General features: G+C 44.0%; 1 protein-coding gene across 2 annotated transcripts in view; it reads left to right on the top strand.

Moving 5' to 3' along the window:
* TMEM65 (transmembrane protein 65) overlaps window positions 1–14755 on the top strand; it is a 186643-nt gene extending 171888 nt beyond the window's left edge. For both annotated transcript variants that reach the window (XM_040354937.1, XM_040354936.1), the window contains 3 exons: window positions 2337–2379; window positions 6110–6215; window positions 14581–14755. In XM_040354937.1, the coding sequence (XP_040210871.1) occupies window positions 2337–2379; window positions 6110–6215; window positions 14581–14676 (245 nt within the window). In that variant the 3' untranslated portion in view covers window positions 14677–14755. The remainder of the gene's footprint in view (window positions 1–2336; window positions 2380–6109; window positions 6216–14580) is intronic.
* The last annotated feature ends 8018 nt before the right edge of the window (window positions 14756–22773 follow it).

Raw genomic sequence — 22773 nt, 5'->3', positions numbered from 1 at the left:
CAGTTCTCCTCTACAAGTGTGCAACGTTTGTTGTCTGGGGACCTATGGCTGGGGAGCACCGATTTTTCAAAGCCGGGCACCCCTTCCATAGACTCCCATGTTAAACGTCAGTCTAGTTATGGACACAGTGAGGCATGCACACAGTGAGGCATGCACACCCTAGGCCAGTGAATGTGAACCTTGATGTTTTGGAACTACATTTCCCATGATGCTCCACTACACTGCAGAGTACATGAGTATCATGGGAAATGTAGTTCCAAAACATCTGAGGTGCCGAGGTTCGCCATCACTGCCCTAGGCTTATACTTATGAGTCAATACGTTTTCCCAGTTTTTTGTGGTAAAATTAGGTGCCTCGGCTTATGATCGGGTCGGCTTATACTCGAGTATATATGGTAATTCAGATTAAACAAACATTGAACTAAAGGCTGTAATGTAACAAAATAAGTAAAAAGCCAAGGGGGTGAATACTTTTGCAAGGGGCTCTATATGTCTTATTGCCCTTCTATGGAAGAGGCAAACTCCACCATCCTCCATTGATTTGTGTGCTAGGATTAAGAACGTAGATATTTTGGAGTCTCTTACAGCTCGTCTTACCGATATGGTTGAGCAACATAATGCAGCGTGGGAGACCTGGGACTCGCGGGAAGACCCTCCATGAATGTTTTTTGTGTTTTTTTGCTATCTGAGGAGATGGCATGCTCTCGTCCCCCCACCCAGGAGTGTTGAATTCCGGCACCTCTAACTTTTCCGACTTCTTATCTTCTCCATCTTTATTTCCTTCTTCTTTCTGTTGTTATTTTTGAAACTCTGCTAAGAACTCTGAATTGTTTTGGGCTCTTTTACTAGGCCTGCTAAGCTTTGTCTGGTCCCTCTCGGTATCGGCCTTGACGGATGATACTCTTGAAGCTAGATGGCTCATCCTTTAGGTTACCATACATCATTGTTATTTGAAACTGCCCTGCAGCTGCACTACTTTTCTCCCTTTTGATGTTCTTACTTTACATCAGTCTGTTGTGTACCTCATTAGATGTCCTTTGTTGCTTTTGGTTATTCTGTTGTATTTAAAAAAAAAAATAGTCAATTATAAAAGAAAAGAAAAGTTGGATGCTGCATTTGAGGCGTTGCTAAAAAAGTGTTTTATTTCCTATCGTATAATAATACTGCCTTTTATTTATTTATTTTATATATATGTTAATATATATTTTATATATATTATTTATTTTATATATATATTTTATATATATATATTGTATATTTTATATACACACACACTAAATATAAATACATATATGTTTATATATATATATATATATATATATATATATATATATATATATATTAAGGGGTTAGCTCGGTAGCGGGGTGTGTGACCCCTTGGATGGGTTCACCACACACTGAATTTATACAGACTGGCAGTCGAAGACGGTTGAAAACAACGTTTTTGGTTTATTTTTCCATCTTGCTGGAAAACAATTGCAAGCATTCAAACAGCATAAACAAAATCAAACATAAAATAAATCCTTGCCACTTTGGGCGTCTACCTTCCACACAGGAACCTATCTATGAAGTCTAACACAGCCTACTGCTGGGTAGACAGTGCTGGTCATACAGCACAAAACAATAGTCTTTTGATTTTTATCACACAGAAAAAATCAATCCTCTCCTCACCTCCACACAAGACCTTCTGGCACTGCTCTCCTACTCACACAGCCTTAGGAGTGATGCAGCCAATTAGTGGTAATCCTCTGGGCTACTTATAGAGGCCTTAATTGCCTCACTCTGAACAGAGGCTATTTCTCACAGCCGACGCCTAATAATGATTAGTGTATTGTCTAAGCAAGGCAGAAATGTATGTCCCGTTTGTGACAACACCCACAGATTTACCTGACTTCCTGTCACAATATATATATATATATATATATATATATATATATATATATATATATATATATATATATATATATATATATATATATATATATATATATATATATATATATATATATATATATATATATATATATATATATAAATAGATAAATAAAAGGCAGTATTATTATACAATAGGAAATAAAACACTTTTTTTAGCAACGCCTCAAATGCAGCATCCAACTTTTCTTATATAATTGACTTTTTTTTTTTTTTTATATATATGTATTTATATTTAATGTATGTGTGTATATGTGTATGTGTATATGTATGTGTGTGTGTATATATATATATATATATATATATATATATAAAAAAATGCAGAACGTTGATTCATCCAATTCATTGTAATAATCTTTTTCTTTTGGTCAGAACCTGCTAAGTCGTCTTCTACTTCTTTTTCAGCTGCTGCTCTAGGAAACCTGGTTTCAGATCTTGCCGGACTCGGGTATGTTTCTTAATACATAATACATTCTTGCTCCATTAAATGTTGTAGTTTAACCACTTCCCGCCCAGCCTATGGCCGATTTACGTCCGGGAAGTGGTTATGAAATCCTGACAGGACGTTCTAGAACGTCCTGCAGGATTTCATGCCGCGCGCGCCCGTGGGGGCGCGCATCGCGGCGATCGGTGATGCGGGGTGTCAGTCTGACACCCTGCATCTCCGATCTCGGTAAAGAGCCTCCGGCGGAGACTCTTTACCACGTGATCAGCCGTGTCCAACCACGGCTGATCACGATGTAAACAGGAAGAGCCGCCGATGGCTCTTCCTCACTCGCGTCTGACAGACGCGAGTAGAGGATAGCCGATCGGCGGCTCTCCTGACAGGGGGGGTTCGCGCTGATTGTTTATCAGCGCAGCCCCCCCTCGGATCGCCACACTGGACCACCAGGGATGCCCACCCTGGAGCACCAGGGTGGGAAAAAAAAAAAAAAAAGCCAGAAAAAAAAAAAAAGTCTAAATAATAAATAAAAAAAAAAACATAAAGAAAAAAGATGCCAGTCAGTGCCCACAAATGGGCACTGACTGGCAACAATCAGTGCTGCCACCCCAGTGTCCATCAGCGCCACCCCAGTGTCCATCAGCGCCACCCCAGTGTCCATCAGTGCCACCCCACAGTGCCCATCCATGCCCAGTGCCCACCTAGCAGTGCCCATCTGTGCCACCCATAAGTATCCATCAGTGCCGCCCATGAGTGCCCATCTGTGCCGCCCATGAGTGCCCATCTGTGCCGCCCATGAGTGCCCATCAGTGCCGCCCATGAGTGCCCATCAGTGCCGCCCATGAGTGCCCATCAGTGCCGCCCATGAGTGCCCATCAGTGCCGCCTATGTGTGCCCATCAGTGCCGCCTATGTGTGCCCATCAGTGTCGCATACCAGCGCCGCCAATCAGTGCCACCTCATCTGTGCCCGTCAGTACTACCTCATCGATGTCCATCAGTGCCATCTCATCGGTGCCCATTAGTGCCGCCATATCAGTGCCCGTAATTGAAAGAGAAAACTTATTTACAAAAAAATTAACAGAAAAAAATAAAAACGTAATTTTATTTCCAAATTTTCAGCCTTTTTTTAGTTGTTTCGCAAAAAAAAAAAATCGCAGAGGTGATCAAATACCACCAAAAGAAAGCTCTATTTGTGGGGAAAAAAGGACGCCAATTTTGTTTGGGTACAGTGTAGCATGACCGCGCAATTGCCATTCAAAGTGCGACAGTGCTGAAAGCTGAAAATTGGCTTGGGCGGGAAGCTGCGTAAGTACCTGGTATGGAAGTGGTTAAAGGAAAATAAATCTAGAATGAACTAGCCATAGTATATATTTCCAGTTGCATATAAAACCTTAACTGCTTTTGTCGGGAGGATATCGATTCTAATTTAATTGTAACATAGATTTGAAATAAGGAGCTTTCAAAGCTAGTTCATTACCCAGGGTACACTCTGTTTTTCTGCTCTGCTGAGAGAGAAAATGGCAAGCAGCTCATCCATGTATGCCAAACAATAGAAATGGTGGTGGGAAGTGCATTCAGGACCGGCTGCCAGCTACAGCTTCCTCTCCAGCAAGGAAAACCATGAGCATGAGCAGCACTGTAGTGACATTAAAGCGGATGTCCGCTGAAAAAAAAATATTAAAAGTAAGCAGCTACAAATACTGCAGCTGCTGACTTGTAATAGTAGGACACTTACCTGTCCTGGAGTCCAGCGCCGTCCGCAGCAGAGGATGAGCGATCGCTCGTCACTCTGCTGCCCCCCCGCCCCCATCCTCTGTGAGGGAACCAGGAAGTGAAGCGCTCCGGCTTCACTGCCCGGTTCCCTACGGCGCATGCGCGAGTTGCGCTACGCCTGCCGATTGGCTCCCGCTGTGCTCTGGGAGCCGAGTGTTTCCCAGAGCACAACGGGAGGACGGGAGGTGACGTAATGCCCGCAGTTTACCCAAGACTGTGTGGCCGGAAGTGGGTGCAAATACCTGTCTTTAGACAGGTATCTGCACCCCCCTCCCCCTGAAAGGTGTCAAATGTGACACCGGAGGGGGGGAGGGTTCCGATCAGCGGGAGTTCCACTTTAGGGTGGACCTCCGCTTTAACAGATTTTCTATTAGAACCTCAAATCATTGCCTATGTTACAATAGCACGGGTAGGTATTATCTCTAGAGATAAACTGTAGAATTGTGGTTCTCCATATAGCAATTTTCACCTGCTGAGAAAAAAAGGGTATCTGAATGATGGCTGTAGCTGCAAGCATAATCCAGATATATCCACTTCAAGTCCCCGAAGTCACCCGGGGGAAATGGGTAAAGTCCCATTTTATATTCCTACATGGTGTACCACAATACTACATTACCAAATTTAAAAGAGTTGTAAACCATCATGTTTTTTTTTACCTTAATGTATCCTATTGTGTGTTTATTAGAAATCACTAACTAACCAAATACACAATGGGGGTAATTTACTAGAGCTGGAAAGTGCAAAATCTGGTGCAGCTCTGCATAGAAACCAATCAGCTTCCAGGTTTCTTTTGTCAATACTTAACCACTTGCTTACTGGGCACATAAACCCCCTTCGTTCCCAGGCGAAATTTCAGCTTACGGCACTGCGTCGCTTTAACTGACATTTGCGCGGTCGTGCGACGTGGCTCCCAAACAAAATTGGCGTCCTTTTTTTCCCACAAATAGAGCTTTATTTTGGTGGTATTTGATCACCTCTGCGGTTTTTATTTTTTGCGCTATAAACAAAAAAAGAGCGACAATTTAACAAAATATATATATATATTTTACTTGTTGCTATAATAAAAAATAAAATAAAAATACAAATTATTTTTTTCTCAGTTAAGGCCGATACGTATTTTTCGACATATTTTTGTAAAAAAAAAAAAAAAAAAAAATCGCAATAAGCGACTGGTTTGCGCAAAAGTTATAGCGCCTACAAAATAGGGGACAGAATTTTTTTTTTTTTTTACTAGTAATGGTGGCGATCTGCGATTTTTATTGGGACTGCGATATTCCGGCGGACATATCGGACACTTTCGACACAAATTTGGGACCATTCACATTTATACAGCGATCAGTGCTATAAAAATGCACTAATTACTGTATAAATGTGACTGGCAGTGAAGGGGTTAACACTAGGGGGTGAAGAAGGGGTTAAATGTGTATTCCCTGGGTGTGTTCTAACTGTGTGGGGGGAGGGGGTGACTGGGGGAGGTGATCGATGCTGTGTCCCTATGTACAAGGGACACAGATCGGTCTCCTCTGTCCCCTGACAGCACGTGGAGCTCTGTGTTTACACACAGAGCTCCACGTCCCTGCTGTCTTACCAACGATCGCGTGTACCCGGCGGACATCACGGCCGCCAGGTACACGCATCGGCTTCCCAGCGATGCGCCGGGACAGTGTTTACCTGCTGCGCGCCCCCCACAGGCGCGCGCGGGTAATGCTTTTAAATGACGTCCAAAGACGTCCAGTTGGCACTTGAGAGCCGCGCTGTTGACGTCTTTTGTCAATAGCGCGGGTCTCAAGTGGTTAATTGAACAAGCTGAAGTTAGAAGCTGATTTGCTACTATTCACAGCTAAACCAGATTTTGCACTCTTCAGTTTTAGTAAATCAACCCCAATATCTCCTGTTGTTTTTTTTCTTATTCTCTCACATTTACTCTTCTGAATTTCTAAAAAGAAACTGTCTGTTTTCTAGGCTGGCCGGTTATGTGGAAGCAATATCTTCACGGTTGGGTCTGCCAAACCCCGACTTGTCACCTAAGCAAGCAGATATGTGGCAGACGCGTGTTAGTGCACACTTGGTAGGTGGAATGAGATTCTCTTCTTTCCATTTCATGTTTTCTGGCTGGATGTCCCTCAAGTCACCACCGGCAGCAAACTTGGTGTTCTATTATTTTTTTTCTGTAATCAAAGCTTTCTGCATCTATGCAGCTAATCCTACTACTGTCCTGGACAAAGATCCCTTGTGTTTGTGTATAGCCAAATCATTGAAAGGGAAACTATAATGGTTCAGGGTCAGTTTTACAATTTTATGTATTTTTTTTTTTTTAAGAGAATAATATATTTATTTATTTTTAAGACTCATACTTATTTAGGTAGATGCAGCATCTGTCCCCCGCCGGCTCTAGGACTTGGAACCGAGCGATCGAACACCGCTGATTGCTCAGTTTTCAGAGCTCCCTGAACAAAGAGCTACAGACTGTCAGTCACCGGCTCTCTTCTCTGCCTCATCTGCACTCACTGGAACGCTGGGCTGTGGAGGGGGGTGGTGACCGGCTCAGGCTCTCACCGGCTCGCTAAGAGGTTGTGCCAGTCCAGGCATGTGGGCGGTTCCCGACCATATTGTCACGATTTTGCTCCAGCCTCGACCGGCAGGCTTTAACCTGCTGAAAACTGGTCACAGTAGTGCACTTTTGTAATCCACAGAAGTACAGCCAAACGATCTTTGACTGTACTTCTCCCTTAAGGTTTGTATCTGTGCATATGCAGTATTGTACTGTTCGCACTGGCTGATGTGATTCTTCACAGATACTGCCCTGTGTCCTTGATAGCCTGGGTGCAAAAGGACTGGATTAGCTGACCATCATTGAACATAGAAGAGGGAGGCTGTGCTAGGGAGTTTACTCTTCCTGAAAGGAGAAGTCCAGCCTGAGCTTGTTTGGCTGGGCTTCTCCTGTAAATCACAGCAGTGCAATTCGTTTTGTACTCCTGTGACCCGTTTTCAGCAGAGAGCGGTCTGAAGTCCGCTCTCTGCTGACGTCACAGAAATCGGTCCAGGCACCCTGTCATCTTGACAGTGAAGTCTAGATCCGCCAGGTGCCTGGACTGATACCTGTCTCAGGTTCTTAGCGACCCGCTGAGAGCCTGAGATGGCCGCTCCCTGACCCTCCACAGCTCAGCACTCCAGGGAGTCTGAGGGGGCAGAATGTAGAGCTGCTGACTGACAGTCTACAGCTCTCCGTTTCGGGGAGCTGTGAGAACTGAGCCATTGGCGATGTTCGATTGCTCAGTTCTCAGTGCAGAGGCGCTGGGGGACAGATGCCGCATCGGACCGATGCTGCATCCACCTAGGTAAGTATGAGGGAAAAAAAATAAGCATACCAAATTCAGAGGCACATTGCAAGTAAATAATATAAATAGTTTGGCTTCATGTGCATGGCCATACAGCGTACTTAGCCTGCATAATGGTAATCCTGGGAGCCACTGCCGTCACGTACAGCTGCCATTTAGATGCATTAAAAATGATGGCTGTAGGCGGTTGAGCTCCAGGGGTTGCCTAAAACACCCACACTCTCACTGAAATTACACTCGATCTGTGCTTGAAGCATATGCCAGTGCTCATGCTGGGTGCTATAAGCAAACGTCAGTGTGTACAGCTGTTTATAGCAGGGTTTGACAAATTTGCTTGGAATCTAGGAGCCAGCTAAAAAAGCTAGGAGCCAGAAAACGCACCCCGTCCTGACGAGCTTGCGCGCAGAAGCGAACACATACGTGAGCAGCGCCCGCATATGTAAACGGTGTTCAAACCACACGTGCGGTATCGCCGCAATTAGTAGAGCGAGAGCAATAATTCTAGCCCTAGACCTCCTCTAACTCAAAACATGCAACCTGTAGATTTTTTTAAAAGTCGCCTATGAAAATTTTAAAGGGTAAAAGTTTGTCTGCATTCCACGAGCGGACGCAATTTTGAAGCGTGACATGTTGGGTATGAATTTACTCGGCGTAACATTATCTTTCATAATATTAAAAAAAATGGGGATAACTTTACTGTTGTCTTATTTTTTAATTTAAAAAAGTGGAATTTTTTCCCAAAAAAGTGCGCTTGTAAGACTGCTGCGCAAATACGGCGTGACAGAAAGTATTGCAACAATCGCCATTTTATTCTCTAGGGTGTTAGGATAAAAAATAAATATAATGTTTGGGGGTTCTAATTAGAGGGAAGAAGATGGCAGTGAAAAATTACATTAGAATTGCTGTTTAAAGAGGAGTTCCACCCAAATTTGGAACTTCCTCTTAACCCACTCCTCTCCCCCTTACATGCCACATTTGGCATGTAATTTTTTTGGCGGGGGAGTGGGGGCTTCAGCACGAGTGGGACTTCCTGTCCCACTTCCTCCTTCCTGTAGGCGACTAAGCTTAATCGTCTTCAGGAAGTGGCTGCTGTAGGCGATCGCCTAGGACACGTCACAGGTTCTAGGCGATCTCCTGGCCAATTACACGGCGCCGGGCCGCGGCGCTCGCGCATGCGCAGTGCCGCGCCGCTCGCGCATGCGCAGTGGGTGCCCGGCCGTGAAGCCGAAAGCTGTCACGGCCGGGTGCCCACACTGAAAATGAAGACGCCGGCCGGGGAGGGGGGGAGAGGAGTGGAGCCCCGTCCGGCGCGTCGCTGGAGCAGGTAAGTGCCTGTTTATTAAAAGCCAGCAGCTACACTTTTTGTTGCTGCTGACTTTTAATAAACATACAAATGGCTGGAACTCCCCTTTAACTTGTAATGCTTAACTTGTAATACCAACGGCAACCACCAGATGGCACCAGCTCACACATCTGGTGGTAATAACTTGTAATACCAACGGCTCACCACCAGATGGTGCCAGCTCACAAAAAAAAAAAAAAAAATTTGCCCACCTTCCAAACCAAGTCGCCAGGAGGCTATTTCTAGTCGCCCTGGCGACCAGGATTTGTCGAGCCCTGGCCTAAAGTAATGGTAAAATGTGGCACGCGGCCTGCCTGTCAGGTGAGAGAGGATATGAATGGCCTCAGCCTGCTACCTCTACTAAGGCCACATTGACGCGTTTCGCCCCAACCCACCAGGGCTGTAGCGGTGTGATAGCCGCCTATTCTTGTTCATCTCACCATGTGGCTGTGGGTCCTGGGAATGCAATATGCAGGTTCTGCACTCTGTACTGCCATATGCATGGATTAAAAGTAAAAACGTTGCAAGAGCACACTGTACAAAAGAAAAGAAAATGAATTTAGTGCCTCCTACCCTAAAACATTTCAACGAGCAAACATAAATAAAAAAATAGATTTGCTTTTTTTCCCAGAGTCATCTGAAGCTAAAATCAGCGCTGTAAATGTCAGTTGATTAATAGATTCTGACTGGCTGTGACGCAAATCAATATCCGAGGAAATGAGCGTAGTTATCTCTTTATCTACATGCCGGCTTTGTTACTGAATGGAGACAAACCGTCATGGAAATCGTATATTACACACCAAGCATGTAATCCTTATGGCAAAATACCATTACACTCATCTGTTGCACAGAAGGATGATTTGTATTCTATATGGGAAAAAACAAGATGCGCTAAATAAATTAATACAAAATATGATCCCAAACAACATGTAACAAATCAATTCCATAAGTGAAGGTGAGGAAATAGAAGAAATAGAGTCCTTAGGGGGACGGCAAAGCTTCTATTCACCCGTATAGTGAAAAAAAAAAGAGAAGAACCAATTGATCCACAAAAAAGTCCAAGGTTTTAAAAGTGACTATCCCGAAGCAGTGATCCACCACCGAACGCAAATATAGCCTCTTACCGGATGTCCGGCGGTTTCTTAACTAAAAGAAGACCCCAGAAAGCATGTCAAAGATGAACCGTTGAAAATCAGAGTGCAGGTGGGCTGAGCTGGAAACCAATCTTTATCTCATTCCGGTGCTTGCAAACTCGATTGTAAGGTACCATGGAAAAATATATGGGAACCACAATAGTGTAAAACCATAGATACGTTTATTTAAAAAAAGTCAACAACACACTTACATTTCTACAGTGTTATAAGGGCATGTCTAATTGGAGCTCCGGCCGGAAGCTGTCCAAAATGACCCGTCCAAATGGTGAAGAAGTCGTGCAAGTATGCGGGGGGTGATCCGATGCAGCACTCGTTCCGCCCGCCCGGTTTCACGATAAATCGCTTCCTCTGGGGCACGGGTGACACACCAGATCAACCCCCCTTAAATAACAATCCCTATTATGGGATAAAACAGCGCCGCATGCGCACTGACAGCGCAGACCAAGCCTCGATCTGGGCTGCCAGTGAATCGTATTGCTTTGTTGCGCCCCGCGAGCTGAAACCAGCTCAAAACAAATTAAAAGAGGCCTAGTGCATTACAGGGCTGGTGGACCAAGCGAATGGCAATACGGGGTGTCAAAATTGAGCCCCCGTATGCCAGCATCGAAGTCCGATGTACACCGCTCCGGAACGCACAAGCGATACTTCCGCATGACGTCATCGTGCACGCCGACGTCACACGTCGGCGTGAAGACGCGCCAGCTGAAAGCCAATCGCAATGTGGGCCAATTGGATGCATCCCAGTGCGGGTCAAGCCTCCATATGAAATGGGGAAAACGAACCACGCACTGAGTGCAGGGATTGGACAATGACGCCTAACTATGGGAGGCGTAATGGACCAAAATTTAAAATTAAAAACAAAAACGTAAACAACCTCGTTTCTGGGTGATCTTTAAAAGGAAAGCCAGGTGTAACCCCGGAACGATCTCTTAGATCCTCACGTTGCACAAAAATTATAAATACAATAAAGGGCTAATCTACATAAAAAACTTATTAATATGCAAACATAAAATTATATATATAATTATTATATGAAATATTGCCAAAACGTTCTTACATTGTCATGGCAAATAACATAATATAGGCCCTATATTCCATTAAAATTTAAAACATGTATAAAATGGATATATTTAAAGCATCCCTTTAATGTATTCTATATGATCCGTGTTGCCAGCAGGGTCAACATATTGAAGATCCTGGAATTTGTGTAGTCAGATTGTGCACTAAGACTCGTTGTCAATCTGTTTTTCCTCTGGTGTATGCATTATTTACAGCACTGAGATTCACAGAGGAAGCTGCAATGACAGCACATTAGTGTTCTGTCCTGGGACATGAGGACACAGCGACAGGATGACAGAGCAAGTACAACGTATGCACTGCTGGAGCTAGAGGCTCTAATTATCCAGGACTGCAGCTGATGACTTTTAATGAAAGGACACTTATCTGTCCAAGGGACTGGCACCATGCTCACCTGAACCTCTTTTTCGATGGTCTTTGGGTCATTGGCACCAATTTGTTTACTGAGAGCAGCCATCTGTTATATCTTGCGGCTTCACAGCCGCTGGCCTGCTTTGCATGTGCGATCCCCGCTGTGCCTTGTGAATGGTTCTGCAACATCCTGGGACCTGTGATGTTTCCCAGAAGGTTGCAGAAGGGGGATCCACAGGGTGATCTGACCAGAGGTGGGAGTGGGTACCGAAAACTAAAAATTTTGAAGAGGAAGGGGAGGCATAAAGCAGAACTTCCACTTTAGGGTGAAGTTGCGCTTTAAGGCCCGGATTCTCAGTGGAGATACGACGGCGTATCTCCAGATACGCCGTCGTATCTCTGCGTTGCGCGGTCGTATCTATGCGCCTGGTACGCCTAGATTTCCTGTAGATCCGACTGGCGTAACTGTGTTACACCGTCGGATCGTAACTGCATATTTACGCTGGCCGCTAGGTGGCGCTTCCGTCGAATTCTGCGTCGAGTATGCAAATTAGCTAGATACGCGAATTCCCGAACGTACGCCCGGCCGACGCAGTAAAGTTGCGCCGTTTACGTTAGGCTTTTCCCGGCGTATAGTTACCCCTGCTATATGGTGGCGTAAGTGCGGCGTAACAATGTTAAGTATGGTCGTCGTTCCCGCGTCGAAATTTGAAAAAGTTACGTCGTTTGCGTAAGTCATCCGTGAATGGGGCTGGACGTCATTTACGTTCACGTCTAAACCAATGACGTCCTTGCGGCGTACTTTGAAGCAATGCACACTGGGAAATTCCACGGACGGCGCATGCGCCGTTTGGGAAAAACGTCAATCACGTCGGGTCACAGAAGATTTACATAAAACACGCCCCCCTGATCCAAATTTGAATTAGGCGGGCTTACGCCGGCCGATTTACGCTACCCCGCCGCAACTTACGGAGCAAGTGCTTTGAGAATACAGCACTTGCCCGTCTTCCTTGATTCCGGTTTTATAATTCCGTAGTCCACACACAACAAGAACCTCTGGTTGCATGTTCTCACGCTGTCCCTTTTACTGAAAGCTTGGGTCCCAAAAGTTTGATGACCTGTCAGTGGCGGGCAGGTCTACCCAAGACGGTTACTAATTTCAGGTTGATACTTGCTGATGCACCCCAACCCTTTACACCTCTGTGGTGTCACTCCACCCTGCATTTTCTGTGTAATCCTGCGGCAGGGAGTGGTTGAAACCAATCTTTAGTATAAAATTAAGCTGGATTTATTAAGGTGTTATTAAAAGAGGTGTAAGATCTAAGAGGGAGCTGGAAACCATATCTGTCGTGGATCCAAATTTTACTTCTTAATGCTTTGAGATACACACATGAAAGAGATCATCTCTGTGTAAATAATATTACCCACGGTATGTGTTGATGTAATAAAAACCTTGGGCTAGATTCATGTAGGGGCGCGCATTGTTACAGCGGCGCAGCGTATCGTATTTACGCTACGCCGCTGCAACTTACAGGAGCAAGTGCAGTATTCACAAAGAACTTGCTCCGTTAGTTGCGGCCGCGTAGCTTAAATGGGGCCGGCGTAAGCCCGCGTAATTCAAATGTGGAAGGGGGGCGTGTTTTATGTTAATGTGTGATGACCTGACGTGATTGACGTTTTTTACGAACGGCGCATGCGCTGTTCGTGTACATATCCCAGTGTGCATTGCTCCCAAGTACGCCGTAACAACGTATTGGTTTCGACGTGAACGTAAATTATGTCCAGCCCTATTTGCGAACCACTTACGCAAACGACGTAAAAAATAAAAAAATCAAAGCGGGAACGACGTCCATACTTAACATTGCGTGCACCTCATAGAAGCAGGAACAACGTTACGCCAAAAAAGCCTTACGCAAACGACTTAAAAAACTACCGCCGGGCGCACGTACGTTTGTGAATCGGCGTAACTAGGTAATTTGCATACTCTACGCCGAAAACGACAGAAGCGCCAACTAGCGGCCAGCGTGAGAATGCACCCTAAGATACGACGGCGTTAGAGAATTACACCAGTCAGATCTTAGGCTAATGTCGGCGTATCTTGCTTTCTGAATACAGAAAGAAGGTACGCCGGCGCAGCTTTGAATTTACGCGGCGTATCTATGGTTACGCCGGCGTAAATCATTGCTGAATCTAGCCCCTTGTAGTTTGACGTTAGACACGTAGAAGGATATTATCTTACTATAGATCTACCGGACAACATCTCTCTGGCTGACAACAATGTTGGGACTCGTTCAAGGACTGCCACTTCTCTGAAAAGCGATCTGTGCTTGGAATGCTTTTCAGCTGTGTTTGACAGGCGACGAGGAAGTGAAATGTCAACTCCTCACTGCCTAATTCAACCCTATATTTGCCGTACTGCCACGCCAAAATCATGTTTGTTGTCGCAACACGGCTCCATAGAACTGAATTGATTGCATTTAGCCAAAACAGACGGGCTGTTTAAGTTTGCCCGTGAAGCACAGCATCGTGCCATGAGTGGCTGTATGTTGTATGAGTAGTTGGTCGCCTCACCCCCCCCCCCCCCCCCCCCAACCTGGAATGAGTCCTAAAACACCCATATTACTCATATTGCCAGGAAACATGCCAAGCCACTAGGTTACATGGGACTTGTTCATTCCCTGACTTGTTCATTCCCCGACTTAGTTGGGGTAGGCGGTACACTTTGGTGGAGGTGGGTCAGCAATGCCCTGTGACCTGACCTTTGACAACCCGCCTTTGACCTTTGGGGGAGGTCCCTGTTCCAATTCCTGAGTCCTAGCCATATTCTTCAATGGGAAACCCTAACCCCAACCCTAGCTGACCTTTGACCTATGAACTTTAACCCTAAGTGCATCTCCACTTAGTGATTCTCCCCACCCTAATCCCCTACCTTTCCCAGATCCCGCTCGGTTTGTTGGAAAAAAACATAAGTACCCTTGGGGGATATTTAGATCTCAAAATGTAACTCAATTAACAAAAAGCGATTTCAGAAGTCACATGTAAACCACGTAACTTTTTTACTGTACTTTCAATGCACTTCTTTCTTTTTTTTTTTTTTAACAAAGTACAACTGACCTTTAAATTAACACCAATACAACTATTATTTAATGTGTTCTTTGTGTCTACTTGCAGGGTAAAGCAATAGGCGTGGCCATCGGCTGCATTTTAGGAATGTTCCCCTTGTTCTTCTTCAAAGACGAGGAGAAAACCGAGAAGAAGAAGAAATGACCTTTTGTATTCCTGTAATACTGTACCTGAGCAGAGTCTGCAACCACCACATCTACCGCCGTCGGAGAGGAAAAAAAAATACTACGATTTGTACCCGGGAACAAAACTCCGCGCAGCATGATCCCCGACTCCTTCATGTACTCTTATCCGAGTTTTCTACAGCGCACAACTGGCAGACTCGATACGCGTCTTCTGTTTCTCTGAAGGTTTCCCAGCACTGGGAAGTAGTCGGTACTTACCTAACATCAGGTCCTCTTGTTTTAGGACTCTTCTAGAAAGTTAAGATCCGCTCATTGTGACACCAACATGGGGAAGGGGGGGGGGAGGGTTGTGGGACTTCCAACCTTTCAGCTGCCGAGGGACTACAAGTCCCTGTATGTTCTGTGGCGACATGCTAATTCTTGTAGTCCCTTATTAACTGGAGGGTTTTAGATTCCCCATGTCTGCGCTCAACATTTACTTTTTATACAATGCAAAATTATGTATTATAAAACTAAGCAAAAATAATCGTAATCATTTGGTTAAGCCAAAACTAATCCCAGTCTTGGGGAGATCCTTGTGGGTTGGACCACCCCACTAGCTTTTGTCTCTTGGGGGCTCTGGCAGCGGCATTGGAGTTCCCAGCTCCTCCCAACCTCTGCAGCCAATTCAAGGGATCTATAAAAAAAAAAAAAACTTTCCTTGAATTTATTCTTTCCTTTTTAGTATGGACAGTGCAGTTAGGGTAGTGAGACTTCCAGGAGGTTTTGGAGGAATGTTAGAAGTAAGGTCCTGCTACTGGAGCCCCTGATGGATAACAAAACTAGCGGCCAATTCAGCCCATGAGATCTGCCTTTAGAGGTGATTTTACTTGTGGGTGGACATCAGTAAAACTACCCAGGAGATTTTTAAGCTCCAAGGACAGGAGATTGACAGTTTCCTCCTTTGCATCCGATTGATATCAGCGTGCTGCAGGTCAAGCAGTTAATATATTGCTGCAAAATGCAATTAAAATCTCTTGTGTAGTTTAGACCTCAGCCTTTAATTTTCCTATTGCTTCCATAATTATAGAGAATATCAGTGGCTTCCTTTTTAATAAGACTCGTCCTTTTTTCTCTTTGCATGTTTTAAATGTTCTTGCATTCACTCTATCTCCAGCATGGCTTAAAGGAGAACGCCAACAAAAAGTCACAATTTGTTTTTGGGTGGAGGGTGTTTTGTATCCAGATCAGTGGACTCCTAGCACTACAATTTTTTTTTGTTATCTTTTATTCACAGAAAGTGTAAATATGGCAAATGATGGTAAGTGAAGGTGAGGAGCTGCACACCGGCTATCAACCCAATCACCATTTATGAGAAATCAGCTTTATGCCGCGTACACACGCTCGGAATTTACGACAACAAATGTTCGATGTGAGCTTTTGGACCGTGTGTAGGCTCCATCGTACATTTTCTGACGGAATTTCCGACAACAGAAATTTGAGAGCTGGTTCTCAAATTTTCCAACAACAAAATCCGTTCTAGTAAATTCCGATTGTGTGTGGACAATTCCGACGCACGTTTTTTTCCCCGTTACCAGTCTGGCTGCTGTGTTCTTGACGACTTCTAGACGCAAAATTTGGTATTTGGGCAGTCCGAGGTAGAGGGAGTTTGCATAGTCGAGTCGGGAATTGATGATTGTTCCAACTACTACTGCTGTGTCTCCTTCCGGGGTGAAAGGGATGAGTCTACGCAGCAGGCAGAGAAGGTAGTGAGATCCGCTGACTACTGATCCTATTTGTGTGTCCATAGTCATGTCTGAGTCAAAGATGACTCTGAGGCTTTTGACTTTGGTGCTTGGGGTGATGGTTTGTCCAAGGGTGGTGGGTGGTGTGCATGCTGTCCTAGAGTTTCTCTTTCGGTATATGATTAGGCTGATAGTCCGTTTCAGCAAGGTTGAGCAGGCCCTATTGGAAGTCGGCACCCAACAGTACTGGAGTCTCAGGGCTGTTCTGTATGATTGTGCTTGGAGCAGTGCTCTTTGCTTATTTTAGGGTCACATACTCCAAAATTATGTTGCTGGTTTGGATTGGCTGAATCGCTCAAGACTTGTCTCTTTGGATTCTTGCATTAATAATAAAGCTCATTTGACCTCTTTATACTATTTTAGCTAGAGCTCCCCCACCACTCCTCCTTCCTTGGCCGCTGCTGCAAAATACCTTGGTGCTTCCAACTATAAAGGAGCATGTGTCCTCCTCCCATGATCAGACCAAGAAGCGTATTGCTAGGCCCAGGTACTGTCACATGATGGTTGGGTAGATGTCAATTCTCCATCTAAGCTTCATCATCAGGTGTTTTAGTAGCTAAGAAGGGGCAGCAGGGGAACACTGGAGAGATGACTATAAAGGTGGTCATGGGGTGGGCAAGGTAAAAGAGTCTCTAAGATTTTTAGCATTTGTGTGCCAAGCTTTGCCTATCCTATTTTTTAAAGGGGAATTATGTATTCTAAACTCCTTCACTCAGCTTGAAGACTGGAACTTCGTTTGAGGCTCCAAGAAAATCTTGCATCAAGCCTACTCCATGGATGACACGGTGTGTCTGATTCCACCTATATCCAAAATGTCTATTTTTCGGGGAAATGCCCTTGCAAAGATTACTGATGGCAGTTTTTAGACAGTCCTAACTTCCTTGTTCTTCTCGATTTCGTCCTTTGAATCCTAGTAATATCATGGGCCCCCAGGTCAATATTATCCACCACCCAAGACCAAATTATTGGCTATGTTTGTAAATCCCCTTTAAGCGGGACTTGATCTGCTTTGCAATGTTATTATGTTCATGCCTTAGTTTTTGGAGAGAAACTACAAAGTTCAACTGTTTTCCAGTTTAAAATATTTACCTGTGTTTTTTTTTTTTTGTTTTTTTTGGGGGGATAAAATTAAAAAGATAATATATTTATTTCAATGTTAAAAAACTACAAATGTTTGCTTTTATGACAGCACAAGTTTAGGTAGATGTTTAATATGAAGGTATAGTAATAGCATATAGGTATGTGGTAGATAATTTTATATTGTGAAAGAAAGTGTTAAATGGATATTGAAAGCAATTTTCTGTGCTTTATAGCAAATACAAATTCTGTCACAGCCCATATAGAGGTTTACTATGTGATGTAAAAGGCACCCATACCTGAAAGAGAACTGCTTAGGAGTTGGCTAATGCAAGAACTAGAATATTCAATCCTAGTCCGGCCATAGATGGAGCAGGAAAGAAATTGCCCCATTAACACAGACCGTTTTGACAGGGGAATCCCTCCCGCCGAGCCATTGTGTTCTCCCGGTGGGGGGAACTGTCCAGTCGAGAGAAGAAAGTGATTATTGCTAGCGGCTACAACAAATCCGGAAGGCTAGTTGTATCCAAGGGGATCAATCCACTTGGGTACATTCAGCCTTCCCATACGTGGTTTGAATCTTGGCCGGTTCCTGCTGGACCGGCCTGAGATTCAAACCGTCTATGGCTGGCTTTAAAGAGGAACTAAACTGTGGAAGCTGTGCCCATAAGAAGGCAGGGAGGCAGTATTGTGGTCCCTTTGCAGCTGATCTTTTCCCATTGCTGACTTGTTCTGCACTGTGTCTGTGTAGAGCCGGCCATCTTGATAAAGGCAGGGCTTTCCTTCCTTATATTACAGCCTCCAGCAAAGAGATCAGTGAGAAGCATAGCAGTGACATCCCTAAATCTCACTACAAGCAACCCTAACCAGCAGTGCCTAAGATCTTGCACTATACAGCTATGAAACTGTAGGTAAAGGAGTTTGTAGATACACTCAAATACCAGGGGCGCTGCTATTTTCCAGAAGGAATTCCACACCAAACATACATTTTTAAGGGTACTGCGTAGGCACAATGGACATCTCTACATTTTTCCTATAACATAGCAAATCTTCACTTCCTCCCAACTCTTGAAAATGTATAGGCATGTCAAAATACCAGCACCTCGAAAACTTAGTATGATTTTTTCGACAGTTATGCACACTTAATAGCTGGGAGGAATGGAGTGATTTTAGTCAAAATAGTCTTGTTAAAATTGACCTCTTAGTTTTGCAGTGTTGAGCTGCTTAGGCAATATGTTGTTGCGAAATAGAAAAATCTATCTATCTCACAAGCTAATCACCTCTACCTAATGAGCACAGATTTTTTTTTTGTTTTGGTCGCAAGGACCATCAAAAAACACTGACTGATCAATACGATCACCCTCCTCTCTAACACACTATCCCAAACACTAATTATAACCCACTAAGCATGTATACACAGGAAGCCGGGAGAGGATGGGCCTTCGCTGATTAGGGGTAGCTTGGTGGGCATCCCGTGACTCCAAGGAACTTACGTGTTTTTTTTTTAAAGGTAGATTTTTATTTTATTTTTCAAGCAAATTTCATCTAAGCAGTGATACATGGCTAGAGGCTAATTTCCTTACAAATAATTTTGCAGCTAATACATTTTTTTCCAAAATCACTTTTCTAAATAAGAGTGTTCACTTATAATAATTTAGAATGGAATATTCAGATTCTTGCATAAAACCAATTGTAACTGGTTTTCTTTAAAACAAAACAAAAAAAAAAAAAAAAAAAAACTTCAGAGGGCTAAAAAGTCAAAAGCCAAGATGCCATGTACTGCCACCAGTTGAAGAATCCTGATTGGTGCCCCGTAATGAATAACACTTTGGTGACCCAGTCTAACTTCATGTTTTGTTGATTTTCTACGTGAAATGTTGGCACAGCCTCTACAGGGGACAAAAGTAAATTGAACCCGTATATTGAGTGGACTGCGCAAAGTTAAAGACGCACTGTACTGCATGGATAATAAGGTGCCTGATGTTGGCTGCCCAGCACTCCCCTGCTACCATGGCCTATTATGGAAGCCCCCTAAAATCGTTATATTCAGTTCTTGCCCAGGACCTTCGTTATGACCTCTACCACAGCTCGTGTCAGCCTGGAATGATGATATTGCATTGGAGCAAACAGGGCCGTTATAAAAATTGGGTGGACTGAGGGGAAATATCTTGCGCCTATTAAAACGTCAACCAGACCTCTCAAGAATCCAATATGTTGTTTACATCCCACTGCCCTTCACTGCAATTGACATACATCACTACACTACGTTTAAGAAGAAGGGTCCCGATTACAGTAATGGCCAGCAGGATATATGCAGGGCATAAAAGGCGAAACACCTGGAATTTAGAACTCCATTGGTGGGTCCAGAGAAGCTGTCCCATTTTTATTATGGTAAAAGGAGCCCCGGGAGCTTGGAAGAGGAAAGACCTAGATTTGACAGTCCTTGGTGGGATTTATTATTCTTTATGCGTATATACTCAAGTTTATATAATAGCTGCGGGCGGAATATGACACTCGAAGAAAGGGCCTCAAGTTGACCGGGCATGCTGAGACCACCAATCATCAAACCATGCTGGATTTTATTGTGGCCACACAGGAAAAAAAAAATTAAAATGGTGATTGACACAAAACTGTTCTTGGATTCTGTATTGCCGTTAGAGATGTCTGTTTTACATTCATCTTCAAAGAAAACTTTCTAGAAAAGGTGGGTGTTTGGGATTTTAAAGGTGCATAATTACAACAACATGCTATATGAAAAAATATTTATTTATAAAAGTTAAAAATAACAAAATAAGTAAAAATCCATCCAATGATACAATACAGTTTCAAGAAGGTGCAAGCTGAAAAATTCTCTACGTTTCGCCACGATTAGTAGCTTCCTCAGGACTCGGAGAATTAAATTCTCCTGAGGAAGCTACCAATCATGGCAAAACATGTAGAGAGATTTTTTGGATGGATTTTTCTTATTCTGTCATTTTGTACTTTTATAAATAAATATTTTTTCATTTATCATGTTGTAATTATGCACCTTTAAAATCCCAAACCCCCACCTTTTCTAGATTGTTACCAATTAAGGGGATGCGGTGCCAATATTAATAATAGATAAGTAGATAACTCTTCTCCTTTTTAAAGAAAGCTTGTCAACATGGTTTCTGATAACACCACCCAAAATGTTGAGGACCCCCCAACCTGTGCAGTGAATCCAGATTATTTAAGCGTATTTTTTTTTCTGATTTAGACAAGCCCTGCCATTCAACCATGCCATATCACAACTTCCTTCACAGAGAGGATAGCACTTGGGCAACCATCCACCACCTGAATGTACTTCTCTAATCCTAGCGGAAGGGATTACTTTAAGAGTAGTTGAAGATTGCCTTATATAGAAATATAGTCCACCCTAGTCTGATCATGTGACAGGTAAAACTGATGTCTTCCCGGAGTCCTCGCCATCCTATCTGTGTGACAGTATGTGCTTTGAAGGACTTCTTATTCTATATGATCTACAGCTTCAATACAGAAATGTTCTGTGTAATCAGCAATTCTGTCTTGTTAGTCGGGGAATGTTTTTCTTTTGTTAAACTGACTCCTTTCTTGTTTTTATTAAATGTATATATGAACAGTTGTCCTGAGAAAATAAAACGGATTTACCTTGTACTTGCACTGTGTTTGTCTTTTGTGTTTCATTCGAAGGGAATCTAAACCCATAGTTTTTCCCCTTTTGTGTATTTATTATGTATATCCATTTTCTGACCGCCCTATAGCAGATTTACTGCTACAGGAAGGCCGTTCTGAGCACAATCATTTATATGAATGAATGAATGAATGAAAAACGTATAAAGCGCGGCGCATGCGAACTGAATCGCCAGTGGTCTCCAAACTGTGGCCCGGGGGCCAGATGCGGCCCTTTGCTTGGATTTATCTGGCCCTTGGGGCACTATTTCCATTACCATTGGCACCAACAATGGGGCACGATGACAACAATGATGGAGCCAAATTCCTTCCTATGAAGCTAATGATGGAGCTCTATTCCTCCCAATGACATCAACAAAGGGGAACAATTGCTTCCACTGACACCAAAAAAAGGCATCGTTTTCTCCCCACTGACATCAGGACCTGTTCTACGCCCAGTGATCACAGTCTGGCCCCCCTAATGTTTGAAGGACCGTATACTGGCCCTTTGTTTCAAAAGTTTGGAGACCCCTGATATATGCTGTATGTGATTCTGCCCTTCTGCATAGGGGATGCGTGCCACCAGTGCGCCACTTCTGCTGTGATTAGTCACAGCAGATGCCCGATCAATGGGTGCTGGCCAATAGATGTCCGCTGGCACCCAGTGATTGGCGAGGAGAGACACGGGACAGAGTTCTGCCTATAAAAAATGAGGCAGAGCTCAGTCCTGTCAGCGGGGATGTGCTGGATTTTGTTTCCCTTCAAAACGGGGAAAAAATCCAGCACATCCCTTTAGTAAACACACTGGTAAGGCATACATTTAACCCTTTTATCACCCTAGATGTTTAACCCCTTCCCAGCCAGTATCATTAGTACAGTGGCAGTGCATATTTTTAGCACTGATCACTGTATTAGTCATACTGGTTTCAACAAAGTGTCAGTTAGTGTCAGACTGTTTGCCGCAATATTGCAGTCCCGCAGAGGTGTTCAAACCCACCAAAAGAAAGCTCTATTTGTGGGACAAAATTACATAAATGTAATTTATAGACAGTGTTGCATGACCGCACAATTGTCAGTTAAAGTAGCGTAGTGCTGTATAGCAAAGAATTGCCTGGTCATGAAAGCGGGGGGTAAATCTTTCAGAGGGTAAGTGTATATTCTACGAGGTCTGTTATGCAAAAGTGGCCAGAAATGTTTTTATTAACTTGCATAGTTGGTTCAAATTTCCCATGTTGGTAGAGTAAACCTTCCTCTATAGCCCCTGTCTGCAACCCGTCAATGTCGATCTACCAGTCAACCTCGGGCAAGTGACTGGTGGATTGCGATCTTGTCCCTGCCTCACCAACCTGCAACTGGCAGAGCTGAGAAAGGAAGCAGTGAGCTGCTGGGAACCTGTCAAAAGCCAGCAAAGGCAATCCCTGCCCCCGCAGCATGCCCTTTGCTTACGTGCGGCTGTGGGGCGGGGAAAGCCTCTGCTGCCTATAAAGCTGGTAGGTTTGGGCTGCGGAGAGGAAAGCCTTTGCCGCCTATGACAGCGGGAGGGTTCAGGCTACGGGGCAGAGAAAACGGTTGCCGCCTATAACAGC

This window comes from Rana temporaria, chromosome 5 (genome assembly GCF_905171775.1).
Source record: "Rana temporaria chromosome 5, aRanTem1.1, whole genome shotgun sequence".
Classification (NCBI taxonomy): domain Eukaryota; kingdom Metazoa; phylum Chordata; class Amphibia; order Anura; family Ranidae; genus Rana; species Rana temporaria.
This window is presented reverse-complemented; position numbering and strand designations above follow the sequence as displayed.